Source organism: Olea europaea, unplaced genomic scaffold (genome assembly GCF_002742605.1).
Source record: "Olea europaea var. sylvestris unplaced genomic scaffold, O_europaea_v1 scaffold890, whole genome shotgun sequence".
Lineage (NCBI taxonomy): Eukaryota > Viridiplantae > Streptophyta > Magnoliopsida > Lamiales > Oleaceae > Olea > Olea europaea.
Genome location: NW_019267368.1, coordinates 179,940 through 196,708, shown reverse-complemented (window position 1 = coordinate 196,708; position 16,769 = coordinate 179,940). Strand labels below are relative to the sequence as shown.

Sequence of the window (16,769 nt, the reverse complement as noted above, 5' to 3'; positions counted from 1 at the left end):
ATTAAGGGCCTGTTTGAGCCACATTATTCCTAAAAAATATATTTTTAAATAGTGATTTGACATCATTTCAACCACACATTTTTCAATAAAATAATATTATACGCAAATAAAAAACTTTTCCTTATTTTTTAACTACATATTTCCTATCAATACACTATTCAAGAATGCATTATTACCAAAATAACGTGGCTCAAACACCCCCTAAAATATGTAGCCAAAATGGGAAACAGATAGGGGCTAAATATTAAAATTATACGAATTATTTTTTTAAAATCAAATGTTTCGAATTATTTTTTATTCTATTTATTAACAATACAAAACTCCATCTCAATCGAAATATGGATGCATTTTTCATATATTTAAATGAGATAATTTAACAGAAATATTATAATAGAAAATGGTTGTGCCAAGTCTGCGACATTTATAGTTAATCATCTTAGCAATATGTTAGCGTGATATGTATAGGTATATGGTGATTTTTTATCATCCCCAATCTGAAAAAGAAAATATACTATTAATGATTGTGAATTTACTTATTAAAAAAAATAAAAATGAAAATAAACTGTCAGTGATTTCGAGCTTCCGAAAGAAAATATGTTGTAATTACTTATTAACGAATCTATATCTACCAAAGTAGTGCAATGATAATTCAAATTCAGTGGTTGGGAATTGTAAGAGTGAGGCCAATGCAAGATAATACGAAGATTAAGCCCCCGTTTGGCCCCCATTAAATTCGATTTCATTTCTCTCTCTCTTATTTTCAACCACACAATATTTCATAAAATAATATTATACGTAAATTGAATTTTTTTCTTCTTTTTCAACTACTCATTAAAAAAAAAAAAAAAATGTTCCACCCATTTTAATTTCAAAAAATAGGGGCCAAATGGGGACTAATAGGTAAGTCATTATAATTAAGCCCTTGCTTGGTAGAAAGCTCTTGAGAACATATTTTGTGAAAATTGATTTTCTTCTTCTTCTTTATTTTATTTATTTTTTCTTTTTGGAGAATGAGTGGTTAAAAAGTAAGAAATATTATGATTAATTTGCAAAATTATTTTATTGAAAACATGTTTGATGTAATGAAAGAGAAAGAGTAGGCCCCGTTTGGTATCCATTTTTTTCAAAATGCATTTTTTTTCTCTCTCTTTTTTTCAAACCACACATTCTTTATTAAAATAATATTACATGTAAATCAAAAACTTTTTCTTATTCTTCAACCACACATTTCTCATCAATTTACTATTCAAAAATGCATTTTTACATAAAAATATCTCTCAAACACCATCTAGCTTTAGTTTCTGAACAATCGTTTCCAATAAAGAGGTGAGCAGTTTTCGAGAATCTACCACCTCGAGGATTGAAGTGTTCTTAGTAGTATAAGATAGTTGAGAATTACGTGCTACAAAAATAGGCATAAGCATAGGAGAAGGAATCGCCCCTAGTGATTTTTAAAGTGCTCTAGGAGCCGCTTGTCAAAGTTTTCATGACAAGGTGGTCGTGGCACTGCACCAGAGGGATGCAATATATACATATACACACACTATTAAGGATTTCGAGCTTTTGATTAGGAAAGAAAAATGCTATAATTACTTGTTAATGACTGTGTATACTTATCAAAGTAGTTCAACGATAATTCAAATTCAGTAGTTGCACATTGTAAGAGTGAGTCCAATACAAGATTAATTGACAAGTCATTATAATTAAACCCTTTCTTGTTAGAAAACTTTTGAGAATATATTTTATAAAAATAGATTATTTTTTTTCTTTTTTTTTTTTTTTGTAGATTGAATGATTAAAAATAAGAAAAAAATTATGATTTACGTGTAAAATTATTTTATTGAGAAAAAACGAGTTTTGTAGAAGGGGGGTGAAACATGGCTAAACCCTTGTTTGAGCTCCATTCTTTTAATAAGAATGAATTTTTGAATAGTATACTAATGAGAGACGTGTGGTAAAAAAATAAAAAAGAATTTTGAATTTGCATGTAATATTATTTTATTGTATAATGTGTGGTTAAAATGATATCAAAATACTATTTAAAAATTTATTTATTTATTTTAAAAATGTGGATCAAATGGGAACTTAATAAAAGTTTTATTTTAGCACTTTTATTTTTTCTATTTTATCAAGTTTATTAGAAAATCCTCAATGCACCAAATTGGTTATATACACTTCACATCACGTATCGTTATGCTTAAAGCCAAAAAAGGTCATCACCTACCTATATACACCTCACAACTCGTGGTCTCTATGTCGAGACGAATCTGCACACAAAACTCATAAATGAGATACGGCAGTGACAGTACACACAGTGGCATCGCATTTCGATATCACTTTCTCTCTCAGATATTGATTTTACAAGTAGTACTGGAAATAGTGTGGATTTCTATTGAATTGATGAGGACTAATGTGAAAATGGTGAAGCTGAATCTGGGTTTGGATTAATTTCTTTTATTTTTGACCATAGATCTTGGATTTTACATTCCCAGATCTGGGATTTGTTTGTTAGATTTGGAGGTTTTCCCTTTGGGGTGGGGTTGGTTTTTAGCTCCCTTCAATGGCTACCGCTTTCGCTCTGCCTGTCACTGCTGCCCAGGTAAACTCTCTCTCTCTCTCTCTCTCTCTCTCTCTCTCTCTCTCTCGACTTGATTCTCATGTCTTATATATGTACATGGATTTGTATGTGTATGTGAAATTGTATCGGTGTTCAATTTGTGCAGATTATGAGCTGATATGTGGATGGCTTTAATTAAAGGTTATATTTTTATGTTGATGTATATTATGTGCGCTTGCACGTGTATATATACATTTGCTTTTATGTACATGTTAATGAATATGTGTGTATTTGGAATAAGGTTAATGCCACCACCTGGGCATATCTGTCAATTTATTCATTATTGCACCATTCACATAAGAAGCGTGTAGTCCAAACTGCATTGCAAAAATGTATGTAGATAAAGATGTTGTATATCTGCCCAAGCCAGGACCATTTGTATGCGAATGTATGTAGATAGATATATTAAATAAATATGCCTTACAAGTGTCGTAGGAGGAATTAATCTGGGGATTAAAGTAGATAGAGAGAGGAAATTAAAAATGCGTTCTTTGAAACTCTCCTAAACAAACTCTTCCTTAGTCAATCAAGCTATTCTGACAAATAAAATGCCAATCTAGTTCAAACATATAAGAATTCTCGTTTTCAACCACTACTCAAACTCTTCAACAATGCAGGTGGAGCAGTCTTAGCCTTCTAAGAAAAATTTGAAGATGAAAAGTGAAAAAATGAAGGAAAACAGTTCACCATGATTAGTGATTTTGGGAGAGGAGTGAATGCGTAGAATTGCTTATGTAGTTCACTTCTACTTGACTAGTTGAAATAATAGAGACTAGTTGACCCTATTTGTCCATTGACTGTCAACTTTTTGTTGTGCACGTCGTTGTTGAGTTAACTCGTGAGGGTCAAGTTGAGCCGATAATTTCTTTTGTTGGGTGCAAGGATAACTCGACTATGTCTTGTTAACTTGGAAATCTACCCGAGTATTCTCCACAGTGGGATTTTTCCTTTTTCTCATGATTGATATTTTGGAGGCACGCTATTGGGAGTTTTGTTGAAAGACTTGTATAAGGGAGTAATCATGAACTGGAATGGAAAACTCAAAGCTAAGCAGATCTTTTACGGAAAAAGGCCTTTCTAGGTAGGGTTTACATTTCTTTCATTCTTAAAAAAAGACCTGCTAAAGTAATTCGGAATGAGGCCATTTTTCATTTCTACCTTCAAAGTTAGACTCCATTGCATCTACATATATCTTGAGGAATATACACCCAAAGTAGGCCTCTGTTAACATTCATTGTGTGTGTGTGTGTGTGTGTGCGCGCGCGCGCGCCTGCACCTGTTGTTATTGACATTTGATGTGCACCTGTTGTTATTTACATTTGAATGATTGTACTGCCTGAGATCATACTATTTCTAAAGAAACATACAACTTGTGAGGCCTGTGGTACACAAGCTAATGGCTTCAATTGATTTCATTTTCATATGATGATTTGTTTATATGACTAAATTTTTGTCACTGTGAATACATATCCATTTACATGTGGATGTTTGCCTTTTGTTTATATAAACATGTGATAAATCTCTTATATAACCAGAATGTGTACATTTATATGTATTACTTCCTCTGGTTTTATGCATTTTCTGCGTTTACATTTTTTCATCTCTTGCTTCAATAACAAAATTGACACAGAATTATTTATGGACTTCCTGTGTGTGTAAGCATTTATTAGTGAGTGCAACTGGGCATTGTTTGTTCTTAGTTTCTCTTTTTTGTTTAGGTGGGGACATACTTTGTTGGTCAGTACTACCAGCTACTACAGAACCAGCCAGATTTTGTGCACCAATTTTACAGTGATGCCAGCTCCATGCTTCGGATTGATAGCAACACCAGAGAGACAGCAACTTCTATGCTGGTATTTTATATATATTACTTGTTTATGTTGGGTTGGGTTCATTGTGAATTGAAGTTCAGATTTAGAGCATGTTTGAACCCCATTTTTATTGAATAATGTATTTTGAAATAGTAGATTGATGGAGAATGCTTGGTTAAAAAATAAGGAAAAATTTTGGATTTGCGTGTAATAATATTTTATTGTAGAATGTGTGGTTGAAAAGAAGAAAGACAAAAGTATATTTTGGAAATAATGGGGATTAAACAAGGGCTTAGAACCATTGGATTTATATAAAAACTTGAAGTTTGAGATATCTACTAGCCTACTATCATTGCAATAAAAAAAAAAAAAAAGGAATGCCTACTTGACTTCAACAGGCTATTAAGCCTCCAACTTTTGCATAGATAATGATAAATTTTAATCTTGTTACTGATTATGACGTGTGTTGTACCAGACGTAGTTTTGGAGTAAATTGATGGTATTTATCCAGTCATCCGAATAATGGGAACAAAAGTTCATTTATTATGTGTATGAGCATGACATTTATCTTTCTCCTCCAACCACTTATGTGTTCAGTTTTGGTTTTCAACAACTAAAACTGACCAAACTAGAATGAAAATATTAACATTGACGCCAGTGGTTTGATGTTGGAAGCTGTGAACCTCGTTATCTTTGGTTATTTGATAAACTGGCTGCAATCATACCTTACCCTTATATATATATATATATATATATATATATATAGACACACACAAAAGTTTGTAGTTTCCTTTGTCAAAATTGGAATATTGAAAGCAGTATTTGACATCTACTTTTTCAATTACTTCTCATTAAATGCTTAATCCTGGATCACCGCACCTATACCTTTTCTTTTGTTCTGTTTGTTTATCATTTCCTTTTAATTTTGTTTTCTCAGTTTTTATATTTTGATAAGATGCATGTTTTGAATTCTTTTTTGCAGCAAATCCATCAACTTGTTATGTCACTCAACTATACGGGTATAGAAATTAAGACTGCACATTCGTTAGAATCTTGGAATGGTGGTGTTCTAGTGATGGTTTCAGGTTCTGTGCTCGTTAAGGATTTCAATGGGAGGAGGAAGTTTGTGCAAACATTCTTTCTTGCGCCTCAGGAGAAAGGGTACTTTGTTCTCAATGATATCTTTCACTATGTTGAGGAAGAACAGATTCGGCAGCATCCGCTGGGCTATCTACCTCAGAGCAATCTTGATCTCAAACTCAATCCTTCAACTGCAGTTCGAGACCAAGGTATTTTGTCAGCAGAATTTAGAAAGAATTTATTTCGCACAGTACTTGGTGATTCTTGTATTTGGTATTGAAGTTAGGAATAATTTATTTAAATTGCCTAGTGGTTTTAATAAAATGGAGAGATGCGTTCCTAGTTTTCAGAATAATAAAATTGGTAGGGCAATAATTCATGAAAACAATATAGTATTGATTTCTTTTGCTTTCAGAAACTACGCCAAATACTGTAATATATAAGAAAGTTGAACAACAGTTTTTAAGGATGGAAGTAGTACAATTTAAAACTACGACGATTTGTTAAGGTCCTTCAATTGTAACATGACATCAAGATCTGGAGTACGACAATTGATATCAATTTTTTATTCATCGAAGGAAGAAACTCTCTAAAAGAACTACTTGATAATGCTACTATCTGTGTCTAGTTCACTGTATCTTTTCTCATGACTTGTTTCACAAGTAGGTATGCAAAATGTACTGTGTCTAATTTTTGGATTTCAACATTTGTTTTTGCAGTACCCAGTTACATACTGGGTGGAGATATCCGACCTAGGGAGTTCATGGCTCCAGCTAAGGTTGAAGAGAATGGTCCCGTTAGTAGCTATACCTATCCAGACGACCAGCTTAATCAAGTCCCTGAAACTGAAGAGATCCTTGAAGATAATTTTGCTATGCAGCCGAATGGTGCACTTCAGGTTACTATGAATTCTGTACCTGAACGTTTGGCTTCCCCTATCGAAGAACCTGTTGTGGAACCCCAAAAGCATACTTACGCATCTATTGTATGTGATTACATTTAAACCTTCCATTGTCATGACAATATTTGCCCATATGTTTTCAAATTAATTATGGGTAAATTATGATTGGAAGTTACAGGTTGCTAAAGGGCAATCTGCTCCAGCTGTGCCATCTCAGTCTTCTTTTAACAAGCCTACTACTCCTTCGGAGTGGCAGCATGTACCTGAACCCTCCACCCAGCCGTCAGCTGCATCATCAAACCCAGTTGAGAGGTCTCGGATGGACTCAGTTGACGAAGCATCAGCCATGGAAGATGAAGGTAAAAATTTTCTATATTTCTTTTTGTTATCCTAGCCTTGTCTATGGAATCTCTATATCGATTGTCAAATAAAGCTTTGCAAATTTGGCAATATCGACTATTATGTTGATATCGATTCAAATTTATGGGATGAGCACAAAATTGTTGAAATTGCTGACAGGTGTAGGTGATTTTTTGTGAAACTTGTTTGAGCACTCAAATGACATGTGGTTATCATGTTAATATACATGAATGCCTCTACGTATTTATAGCGACCAGATTATGTAAGATATAGCTCTTGAATCCAGCTAAAAGCTAATAGGCAAATATCCATTTACAGATGCAGCCTGAGTTATTGTTCAGAGTTAAGTCTAAAATCACCAGTTGAACCTCGTCTAGAGCATCAAAAATCATACAAGATTAAACCATTCTAGTAAACTATAATACTCTAGCCACAGATTTTGATTTTGATAATTTTTCAAGTTGTTGTCTATATGATCATGGGATGTCCTTGACTTTTCAATTGTTTAAGAAGGCCTGAGGGAACAAACTGACCATATCTTGACATGACAAGGATCCCATGCCCTGTGGATACAATAGGAATTTACACTTTAAATTTTTTCATGATGTTGCACTTTCAAGTGCAGAGGATGTCTTTTTGAACCTTGAAGATTCTCCGTTAAAATGCTGTATGATAAGAATCCTCGATGATTGAATATTTTTCAAGAAGAGGAGATATCCACAAAAATGTGGATTTTTGACAATTTTTACGGAAAAAATGGTGATGTTCAACAGATATCATGAATATATGGATGTACATTGAAAATGAATACCAAAATATCATTGCCCCATTCCATATTCATACCCTTGGAGATCAGAAATATCAATAGACATGTCAATCGTATCATGGATATCTAACCAATATGTGTATTATAGTCAGAGAAGTTTGTTTTAAGGATGAAATATTAGTTACTGATGCAATTCTATATTCCTCCGACTTTTATCATGTATAGTTGAAGTAAAGTCGGTGTATGTGAGAAATGTGCCAACCACAATGGCTGCTTCTGAAATTGCGGAGGAATTCAAGAAATTTGGTAAACTCAAGCCTGATGGTGTCGCCATAAGAACCCGGAAGGTTTGTTCTTTTTGGCTTGCCCCTTTTTATATAGTAGCGGTTTTGCTTAGTTTGAGGTGTAATCTTACACTTTAAAAGTCATGCAGGATATTGATGTGTGTTATGCATTTGTTGAGTTTGAAGATATATATGGGGTGCAGAATGCAGTTAAGGTGTGATACCCTTGTGAGAATTTATAAATCCTTATTTTCAAATGTTTTTGTAAGTTGCATATGTTTATACAAATTTCAAACTTCAAACTTCTATATTCTATCTGACTCATGGGTTGTGTTCTTTACTTAATTCCTAGCAAGATAAAATATCTTGGCTATGAATTTGCACGTAAAGTAGCCCATAATGTTTCATTTGTTTCCTTCTAGGCATCTATGGTTGAGATTGGTGGGCACCAACTCCACATTGAAGGACGGAGACCAAATAGAATCAACTTAACTCGGGGAGGAAGTACGTATTCTTTTATTTATTTATTCTGGATTTGAAATTCTCTCTCTGAATTTTCAGTGCATTACTTTTTATTCCAAGTCATAGGGTAGTAGCTACCCTTCTTTTTGTGCCAATTAAGATTTGTACGAATGTTGGATGATCTCTGCAAAGAAACAAATGTCAAAACGCTAATTTAAATAAGCTTTTAATGTTACCGTGTACTATGGAAGTCTATAGTGGCAAGACCACTATATTGAAAGATGGTGCGACAGGAATAGGGGAAAAGCCTGGTGATTAAGTTCAGCTATTGAAATATTGTGCTAAGAATTTAGTCTAGACTTAACCTTGATTGTAAAAGATTGGGATTCATCTGCTTGTGATGACCATCTACAGACAGTTTATAATTCTTTTTTATGGATTGTTGTGAACAGGAGGAAGGGGTAGAGGCAGGTTTAGCTACCAGATGGAAGGAATAACGGGACGCTTTGGTGGTCGGGGTATCGACAAGGGAATGAATCAAGATGGAAATGACCGCGATTTCAACAGACCAAGAGGAAATGGTTTCCACAGGAAGGCTCCTCGACAAGATAGATTTTTCTCTGGCTACCAACAAGAATAAAGAAACAGGCAAAATGCTCGGAGACAGTTTTCCAACAAGTAATTTCCAAAGGTTACATTCATATTCGTAATTTTTCTGTATCCAATATTATGGAAGTAAATCAATCAGATGTGCAGGGAAGAGTCATTGTAATAGTTTTGTTTGGGTTATCTATGATTAAATTTTGTTACATTAATACACTAATTTCATGCAAATTTGTGCCAGAGCTGGACCTCTTTAGAGCCACAGCCTTGTTAAGAAAGCGATCATAGTGGTTAACTTTTACTACGGCTTTGTTCAAATGTTCGCAATAGAAATATTCAGGAGAATTGCATTTTATTCCAGGGAATATATGATTACAGCTGAAGAAATTACCATTGGGCATGGCTTATTGTCAAAACAGAGATGACTTCGTAAAAAAATGCGCAAAAGGGAAAGACAGCTTCATCTGCTGCAAATCCTGCACACAAGCTTCAAATCTAGCATAAGCATGAGGGTTCTGGAGGAGGTAGTCTTCCACAACCTTGTACATGCAACTCTTTCTTTGCCTGCCTTGATATCCTCTTCTTTGAGCTTGAAATCATCTTTGGTGTAATAGTTGCTACTAACCTTAGAAATGGAGCCCCCCCCTGGGTAATGGCTCAAACTTGACCTCGTAAGTTATTTTCTCGAGCCCTTTTATCAAGGCATTGCCTTCAACCAACAAAAATTTGTATGTTAATGTCTCTTCATTAAGTTAATCAATATGATACTTCACCAAACCAAAGCCACCACCTTTGGCAAAGTTGATTTGCTTGATACTTCCTGCTCCTTCATTCCCTTGGACGAATTCAATGCTCTCAGTAGCTTGTGTGACGAGCTCTGGGATCAAGTTATGAGAGTCCACGATGGAAGCTTTGAAAATCCTCGATGGGGGTATAGAAGAGGCATGCTCATCTGTGAAGTGGTAGCACCCATTATCCCTATGGAGTTCTGTATAAAGACTACTTGGAGAATAGTTGGAAATTTCAATATGAATACTCTCTTTGCATAGAACCACTTGGGGATACATTGGTGCATACATAGCAAAAATCAAGTAGACAGCCTATATATTCTGCTTTTTGTCCTTGCTTCACCATGCTTCTTTATGACAAAATCCGATGACAACAGACAAAGAAGGGCATAATGTTACAGAAGTTGAGTTTCTGATGTTAGTATTATGTTGTTGGCTCGAAAAATTCTAGGATCAACAATGATTCAGACATGCAACCTATAATAAGCCACAAAAATATAGGATTTGTAAGAATAATCCCTTTTAACAGACTTCTTTCGTGCATTTTGTGGGCATTGCCGCTCATCAGTGCCAATTGTGCCCCCCTTTTCATAAGAACGTCTGGTTAGAAATGAAAATATGGTTAAACTGCCTGGAGACTGGAAAACTAAATATGGCAGGAAATTAATTTTACAATAATTCTACTTGTACACAGTTCCCTTACAAAGTTGGTTGACAGAAGATGTGTTGGTAAATTTCAGGCCATTGATTTCAAATGATTTAAAAACTTGTTTTTGAAATGATTGGTGTGGATGTTATTTTGTCAACTTACTTTGTAAACCATGTTTGTAAGTGTAGCACAACTCTTAATTTTATTCAAGAAACGTGAAAAAATGGGAGAAAAAAATCCGGAAAAATCTCAAAAGATGTTAATATAAGAAATATTTGCCGTGCACTTGATTTTCCCAGGAAAAATTTAAATATTAACTTTTTGGGACATAGAAAAATGATAAAATGGGAATGAGGGCGGAAAAACATTGAATGATGTGGAAACAACCTCAAACGCATGAAATATGTTAATTTTGTCCCAAATGATCATTTTATGGTTCCCGACAACCATTCATCACAAAATATATCATTTTATGCCGACAACCATTCATCACAAAATATATCATTTTATGGTTCCCGACAACCATTCATCACAAAATATATCTAAAGATTTATTTAGGCACGTCATGACAAATTAAGGCAGCCCTGCAGGGCACATCGTGAAACATGAAGGCAGCATTGTTTGCATGCCACACATGAAGGCAACATTGTGTGAGCATGGCATGATGGGGACGTAGGCACACAAAGGCAACAACGTATGCACATCATGACAGGACATAGGTACCCAAGTCAGGAGTTGCAACTAAGCTTGTGTTTCAACTCAAATAATTTGACTTCTGATAGTCTTCAAAATATATAATTAGCATCAGTAACTTGTAACATATATTATGATTGGCATATAAGTAATGATATTCATAGTGAAAACTATCGGTAGTCGCCCTACGTGTCACACGTGACAGTTTGTTATTTGATTTATTAATATGGTATAATAAGAAAATGAAAACATATTGTCAATGGTATTATTCAATACGACCCAATACAGTATAAGAGCTTGCTTAGCACAAATTTTTATATGAAAAACTGATTTATTTATTAAATGCTAAAAAGTGAGAAAAAGTTGCGGATCCTATAAAATGTGATTGAAAATGATTTTGAAAAAATCTTATAATGTTTTTAAACACTCAAAGAAATTTTATTTGCATATTTTAAGGTACCACAAGAATTACCCACTCATCAATAACTCATTTTTATTTATTTATGATTTAAACCATTGCCAATACGCTTTGCTCGAATCTTTTTTATCATTAATTTCGTAAAACACACAAATATCACTCCCTTATTTATTAGTCATTTCTGTTTATATATAATTTAAACTATTCTTAAACACTTCTCAAACATGCTCGTGAGTAGCTTAACTGCATAATGTATGACCAATCTAGAAAAACCATATATTTCGTATCGTCACGGAAGCTAAGAAAAACTAACAAGCTACTAAGCATTGATGCAGTTCTCCATTCGTGTGCAGGATCTTCTATCTCATCCTCTATTTCCATGGGAAATTTTGTTGGAGATCACACCGGCCCAAACAAATCAAGTCGAACTCAAATGTATAATGTCTTTAGTATTCTTTCTAGTGTGGAGAGCTGGCTTTTCCTAACTAGTTGATTTGTATAAATTTTCAGAGAATATTGTGGTGTCTGCTTAAGAACACTGCACAACCATACAATTTATTGTAGTTCAATGTAAATACTCTGATCATGGATCCTTAAAATGTAGAGAAATACAATTTATTCAAAAGACATGTATGACTACAATTGAAAAAGTCACAATCATGTATCATTTTTTGATAACTCTGTTTGGATAGGGCCACGTAGGCCCTGTCCAAACAGGGGGGGCTAATTGGCACCCCCTATTGGAGGGCGCCAAGTGGGCTCGACGCCCCCTCCTAATTCAGCCCCCTGGACGGACAGTGGCCCTGTCCGTCCAGCAACGTCCATCATTTTTTAGTCTCGAGTAATGCCGTTTGAACAGCATCAGTGACGGGCTGTATCTCCAGGGGCTGAAATGGCAGTCCATCTGGTTGGCAATTTCTGTCCTTTTTTTATTTTTGAATTGCCAATGAAAATGTGACAAGTTTGCATCTATTTAAATCCCTGTCATTGAGCTTATTCGTATAACAAAACTGTTTATTCTCATAGAAAGACGACTAACTGACATACACATAAAAAAGAAAAGATAGCTTAATCGAAGTTCGAATCAAGCACAAGCATCTGGGTTCTGGAGAAGATGAGCTTCCACAACATTGTACATGCCAATCCTTTCTTTTCCTGCATTGATATCCTCTTCTTTAAGCACAAAATCACCTTTAGTGAAATACTTGCTTGTAACCTTAGAGGTAGTAGAGCCCCCATTGGGTGATGCCTCAAATTTTACCTCAAGTTATGTTTTTATATTCTTCTTATCGAAGCATCTCCTTCAACCTATGTGTACATGTCCGTCAGTGTCTTTAAGCTCGTCAATTTGATACCTAACCAAACCAAAACCATTACCTGCATGAAAAATGGATGATTTATTATCAGAGTCCCACATAAGCTCGGAGTACTAAAAGTTTCCAAAAATATTGCCTTCAGCAAAGTAGATATGGTTGATACTTCCTGTTCCTCTGTTGCCTTGGACGAATTCAATGCTTTTAATAGCTTGTGGGATGAGCTTCGGGATCAAGTTGTGAGAGTCAACAATAGAAGCTTTGAAGATCCTCGATGGGGCGACTGGACAAGTTTGCTCATCAGCGAAAGTGGTAACACCCATTGTCCGAATAGAATTTTCAAGAAACACTACTCCGAGAATAGTCAGAAATTAGAATGTTACTAGGTGAATAATCTCTTTGCATAGAGCAACTTATGAGAAAATGGTGTATATCAAGCACAAATCAAGAATTCCTTTTACTTCCTTCAAAAAATTTTCGATCCTCTATTGGATAGCTTATATATCCTGCATCTTGTCCAGCAGGTTTAGATTGTTTAGAATTTCTAGAAATGATAATTGGGCTAAGATTTGCAGCATCATATCTTGTTGTGTCTAAAGAAAAATGATTATGTCCCAAGTGAAGTTCACTATGTTCCATTAGACAAAATCCAACAACAATAACAAAGGAGGGTATAAAAATGTAAGAGTGCTAGCTTATTTTAAACATAAGGAGAATGAAAAAGTACAAAATACTTGAGCTCCAAACTTCAGTAACTAATATATTTTAGGATAAAGATATTCGTACAAAATCTTGTTGACAAAATGGTGTACTCACTCTCACAAAATTAGTGGACCCCACGTGAATTTTGAAAATGTCGGCTTGTGGTCTCCACCTCTATTGTGAGTAGTGAGTAAGAGAGTTCGTAAAAAGAGTTTGTACATGTAGCATGATCCTATATTTTAACCACCTCATAAAAAAACTTAAAAGTGGTAGAGAAAACACATTTATTTATTCAAATTTCTTGTTCAGCAACAATTTCATTAAAGCCTCAGGAAATGCAAACAGAAGTCATTTCAAAAGTACATCATTATTCGCAGCAATTTCGCTCCTTTGAGTGGAAGTGACTATGAGCTTCCTATGCAATATCTTCTACATCGTTGTTCTCCATTTTCCAAAGAAATTTAGCATATGATGCAAGAACATTGCTGAGAGTGAAAGAAAAATAGAACAGAAACTGGTCAGTTAATAATGAAAGGTGTGGAGAGTTTGCCATAATTCCAGAGCATGGATGGTAAAATTTCTCAATAAGTAATGGCCTTCTAAGAGTACAGTAGCACTGAAAATTCTCATTTTAATCATCCCTCGATCTCATAAAAAGAACCATATTCATCTTTACCTATCGTCTGGAGTTGCTCAGACCGCTCGCTCAAAGTAGGAGACAGCACGATCTTTGTCATGGTGAAGCTGCCACACCAAGTTAGCATACTGCGAAATTATTTCATCATCATTAGGATCCGCCAGTATTGCATGTGAGTAGAATTCTTCAGTTCCTATAAGATCTCCTTTGGACTGTCAACCAAATAGCAAATTACTTAGCATTATGAAACGAACAACCAAACAAGCTTCTATCCAGAGTTTGATGATTCTGTTGGTTATTAATATTAAGCCCATTTACTAGGGGGAGTGATGTAGGATGAATAAGAAAGAAAGAAGAAGGAACGGGGAGGAGAAACAAAGAGAAGGGAGAAGAGGAAAAGAAACGAGGGGAAAAGAGGGGAGGGAGAAAACGGCTGCAAGCCAAACAATATTTCAATTCTAATTCATTATCGTCTCCAATTACAATGCAAAATAGGTTTAAATAGTAAAGCAACTCTAACGAGCTTGGGTCTGAGCCCATACAAGTCCAAATTTAAATAATAGTCCAAGAAAATAAATAAAGCTTAAATAAAATAAGTAAACGTCATTCGATATCCTCATCAACTCTCCCGGGGTGGGAGAAAATTCGACCATGTCGAGTGAATAGATAGTATAGGCTGCAATCAATCTGATACTCCCAATGCTTCAAGTCAAGCCACGGGGGACGATCTTTTTGAAGAACCAAATATCTGAACTCCACGGTTGAGAGCAATGCAAATGGCAACTTGTCCTCAAGAATATGATCCGACCAAGGCGGACGATCCCTCATTTTAATCAAGTACCGACATTGGACTCCAAATAACAAGTACTCCTACAACTCATCTCCAAAATCTTCACATGATTGCGTATAATGTGGAGTACAATAAGAACGTTGATCTACCCAACAATTAAAGAAGCACCGATTCTCTCCATCAATGGTTAACACAACCAGTTCATCTAAAATTACATCAATTTTGTCTTTGTGTGCTACGACATGTGGATTCGAATAGACATAGCAAAAGATTCGATGTGGGAGTTCTCAAGTAGAGATAGAAAAGGATCAACAAAAGTGTTAAAATAGCCATTGTAAGTATCGAAGTCTTTAACAAATAAAATAGGGTGATGGTCATAATGTGATAAAAGATCATTGACATAGGCATTTTGACCAACATGCTTTGAAATTTTAAAAAGACCAGCATTACACGCTTGCAATATAACATAATCCCCAATATTAAATTCAAAGTATTGTTTATGCCAATCAACTTGAGGTTTATATAATGCTTTACTTGCTTCAAATTGTTTGTTGATCTCAATATGCAAGCTATGAAAATGTGATACAACTATCTCAACTAACGTAGACACACAAGCATGTGGGTGCATGAGAATAAGGTTTAGAGATTTCAAAGGTTCACAACCAAGAATAACTTCAAAGGGTTTTAGATCTAAAGACCAGTTCATAGGATCGTTATATGCAATTTGAACAGTTGGAGGGATCAAGTCCCAATTCCCTAGATTTTTCTGGATTAGAGACTGTAATAAATTGTCAGGATTTTGGTTAGCACTTTTGTTTTAACCATCAATTTGAGGTTGGTCAGTGGTGGATAATTTTGCCTTAGTGTTAACCACAGGCGACTGGATTTTCCAAGGGTGACTGGTGACATCGTCAAGCTCTTTAACTTGGGTAAAGGTATTACATATAACATGTGATCGAGAATTGTCGGAGATAAGGGGTATAGTATCCAAAGTCTCGGGAAGAGTCTGGATTCCACATAAGGAAGTGTCCTCACTATCATCCAAATCATCAAAATCTTCAAGTTTAGGTTCATAGACTAGATCTTCTAACGGCTCCTCTATTACATTCTTTCGTTCTTCCATGACTAGGGTTCGATGAGGATATTTAGAAGAAATGTGACCAAAGTCTTTACAGTTGATGCACAACGAGTGAGAAGAAGACCTTGGAGTTTCAGAAATTCTACCCTGATTTTCCAAGATTGAAGAACCATTAGAAGGGGGAGGTCTTAGAAGGGACTTAACGGGAGAAGGTGGAACCAATGAAACCAAATGATGATTATAAAAAATTTTACCCTTATTTTTCAAAATTGGAGGAATATCAGGCGGGGGAGGTCCTAGAAGGGACTTAACGGGAGGAAGTGGAGCCAATGACACCGAAGGATGATTGTCAATATGCTTTCTACATGGAGAAGAAGATCTTGGACTATCACGACCTTTACAATTATTTTTCCAAATAGGAGGAACATTAGACGGAGACGGTTTTATGATAGACTTATGATGAGGCGACGCTAATGAAATGGGTGAACGACGATGAACACGCTTTTCATATGGAGTACTAATAATCAACTCATAATCTCGAGCTAAAGAATAAGCGTGATCAAGAGTAGTGACACCTCGAAGGAAAAGCTCTCGCTTAAGATCATCTCTCAGACCTTGGCTAAACCTACTCAAACTCATGCTCTCATCCTCAATTAAATGACATTTGGTTCGAAATTCCTCAAATTGCGCGATATACTCAGTCACTAATTGATTTCCTTGTTTAAGGGCATTCCATTGAGTAAGAATTTCAAAATTATCTCATTCTCGCTCACGAATTTGATCCCTATTCCTATCCCTATCCTTACGATCGGGTCGA

At 35.1% G+C, this 16,769-nt stretch overlaps 2 protein-coding genes across 5 annotated transcripts; one reads left to right on the top strand and one right to left on the bottom strand.

Moving 5' to 3' along the window:
- The first annotated feature begins 2,191 nt into the window (after positions 1 to 2,191).
- LOC111392146 (putative G3BP-like protein) lies at positions 2,192 to 9,162 on the top strand. 4 transcript variants are annotated; one of them, XM_023017412.1, is made up of 10 exons: positions 2,192 to 2,599; positions 2,724 to 2,758; positions 4,336 to 4,470; positions 5,411 to 5,717; positions 6,228 to 6,493; positions 6,582 to 6,768; positions 7,761 to 7,882; positions 7,969 to 8,034; positions 8,242 to 8,323; positions 8,734 to 9,162. In XM_023017412.1, the coding sequence occupies exons 3-10, from the start codon at positions 4,423 to 4,425 to the stop codon at positions 8,919 to 8,921; spliced, it is 1,266 nt and encodes a 421-aa protein (XP_022873180.1). In that variant the 5' UTR covers positions 2,192 to 2,599; positions 2,724 to 2,758; positions 4,336 to 4,422; the 3' UTR covers positions 8,922 to 9,162. The 4 variants fall into 4 exon arrangements, with proteins under 4 accessions (XP_022873180.1, XP_022873179.1, XP_022873178.1 ...); XM_023017411.1 differs by lacking the exon at positions 2,724 to 2,758 and having other exon boundaries at positions 2,193 to 2,599; positions 6,588 to 6,768; XM_023017410.1 differs by lacking the exon at positions 2,724 to 2,758 and having other exon boundaries at positions 2,193 to 2,599.
- Positions 9,163 to 12,516: 3,354 nt separating this feature from the next.
- LOC111392145 (major allergen Pru ar 1-like) lies at positions 12,517 to 13,068 on the bottom strand. The gene is made up of 2 exons (XM_023017409.1): positions 12,882 to 13,068; positions 12,517 to 12,698 (listed from the first exon to the last, which is right to left on the bottom strand). Exons 1-2 carry the CDS (start codon positions 13,066 to 13,068, stop codon positions 12,517 to 12,519), a joined length of 369 nt encoding a protein of 122 aa, XP_022873177.1.
- Between the last annotated feature and the right edge of the window lie 3,701 nt (positions 13,069 to 16,769).

Coding starts and splice junctions, on each gene's coding strand:
- LOC111392145 (XM_023017409.1), bottom strand. CDS start 13,068: ATGGGTGTTACCACTTTCGCTGATGAGCAAACTTGTCCAGTCGCCCCA. Junction 12,699..12,881: donor TATCTACTTTGCTGAAGGCA/ATATTTTTGGAA, acceptor TAAAAACATAAC/TTGAGGTAAAATTTGAGGCA.
- LOC111392146 (XM_023017410.1), top strand. CDS start 2,561: ATGGCTACCGCTTTCGCTCTGCCTGTCACTGCTGCCCAG. Junction 6,769..7,760: donor ATCAGCCATGGAAGATGAAG/GTAAAAATTTTC, acceptor TATCATGTATAG/TTGAAGTAAAGTCGGTGTAT. Junction 8,324..8,733: donor CAACTTAACTCGGGGAGGAA/GTACGTATTCTT, acceptor TGTTGTGAACAG/GAGGAAGGGGTAGAGGCAGG.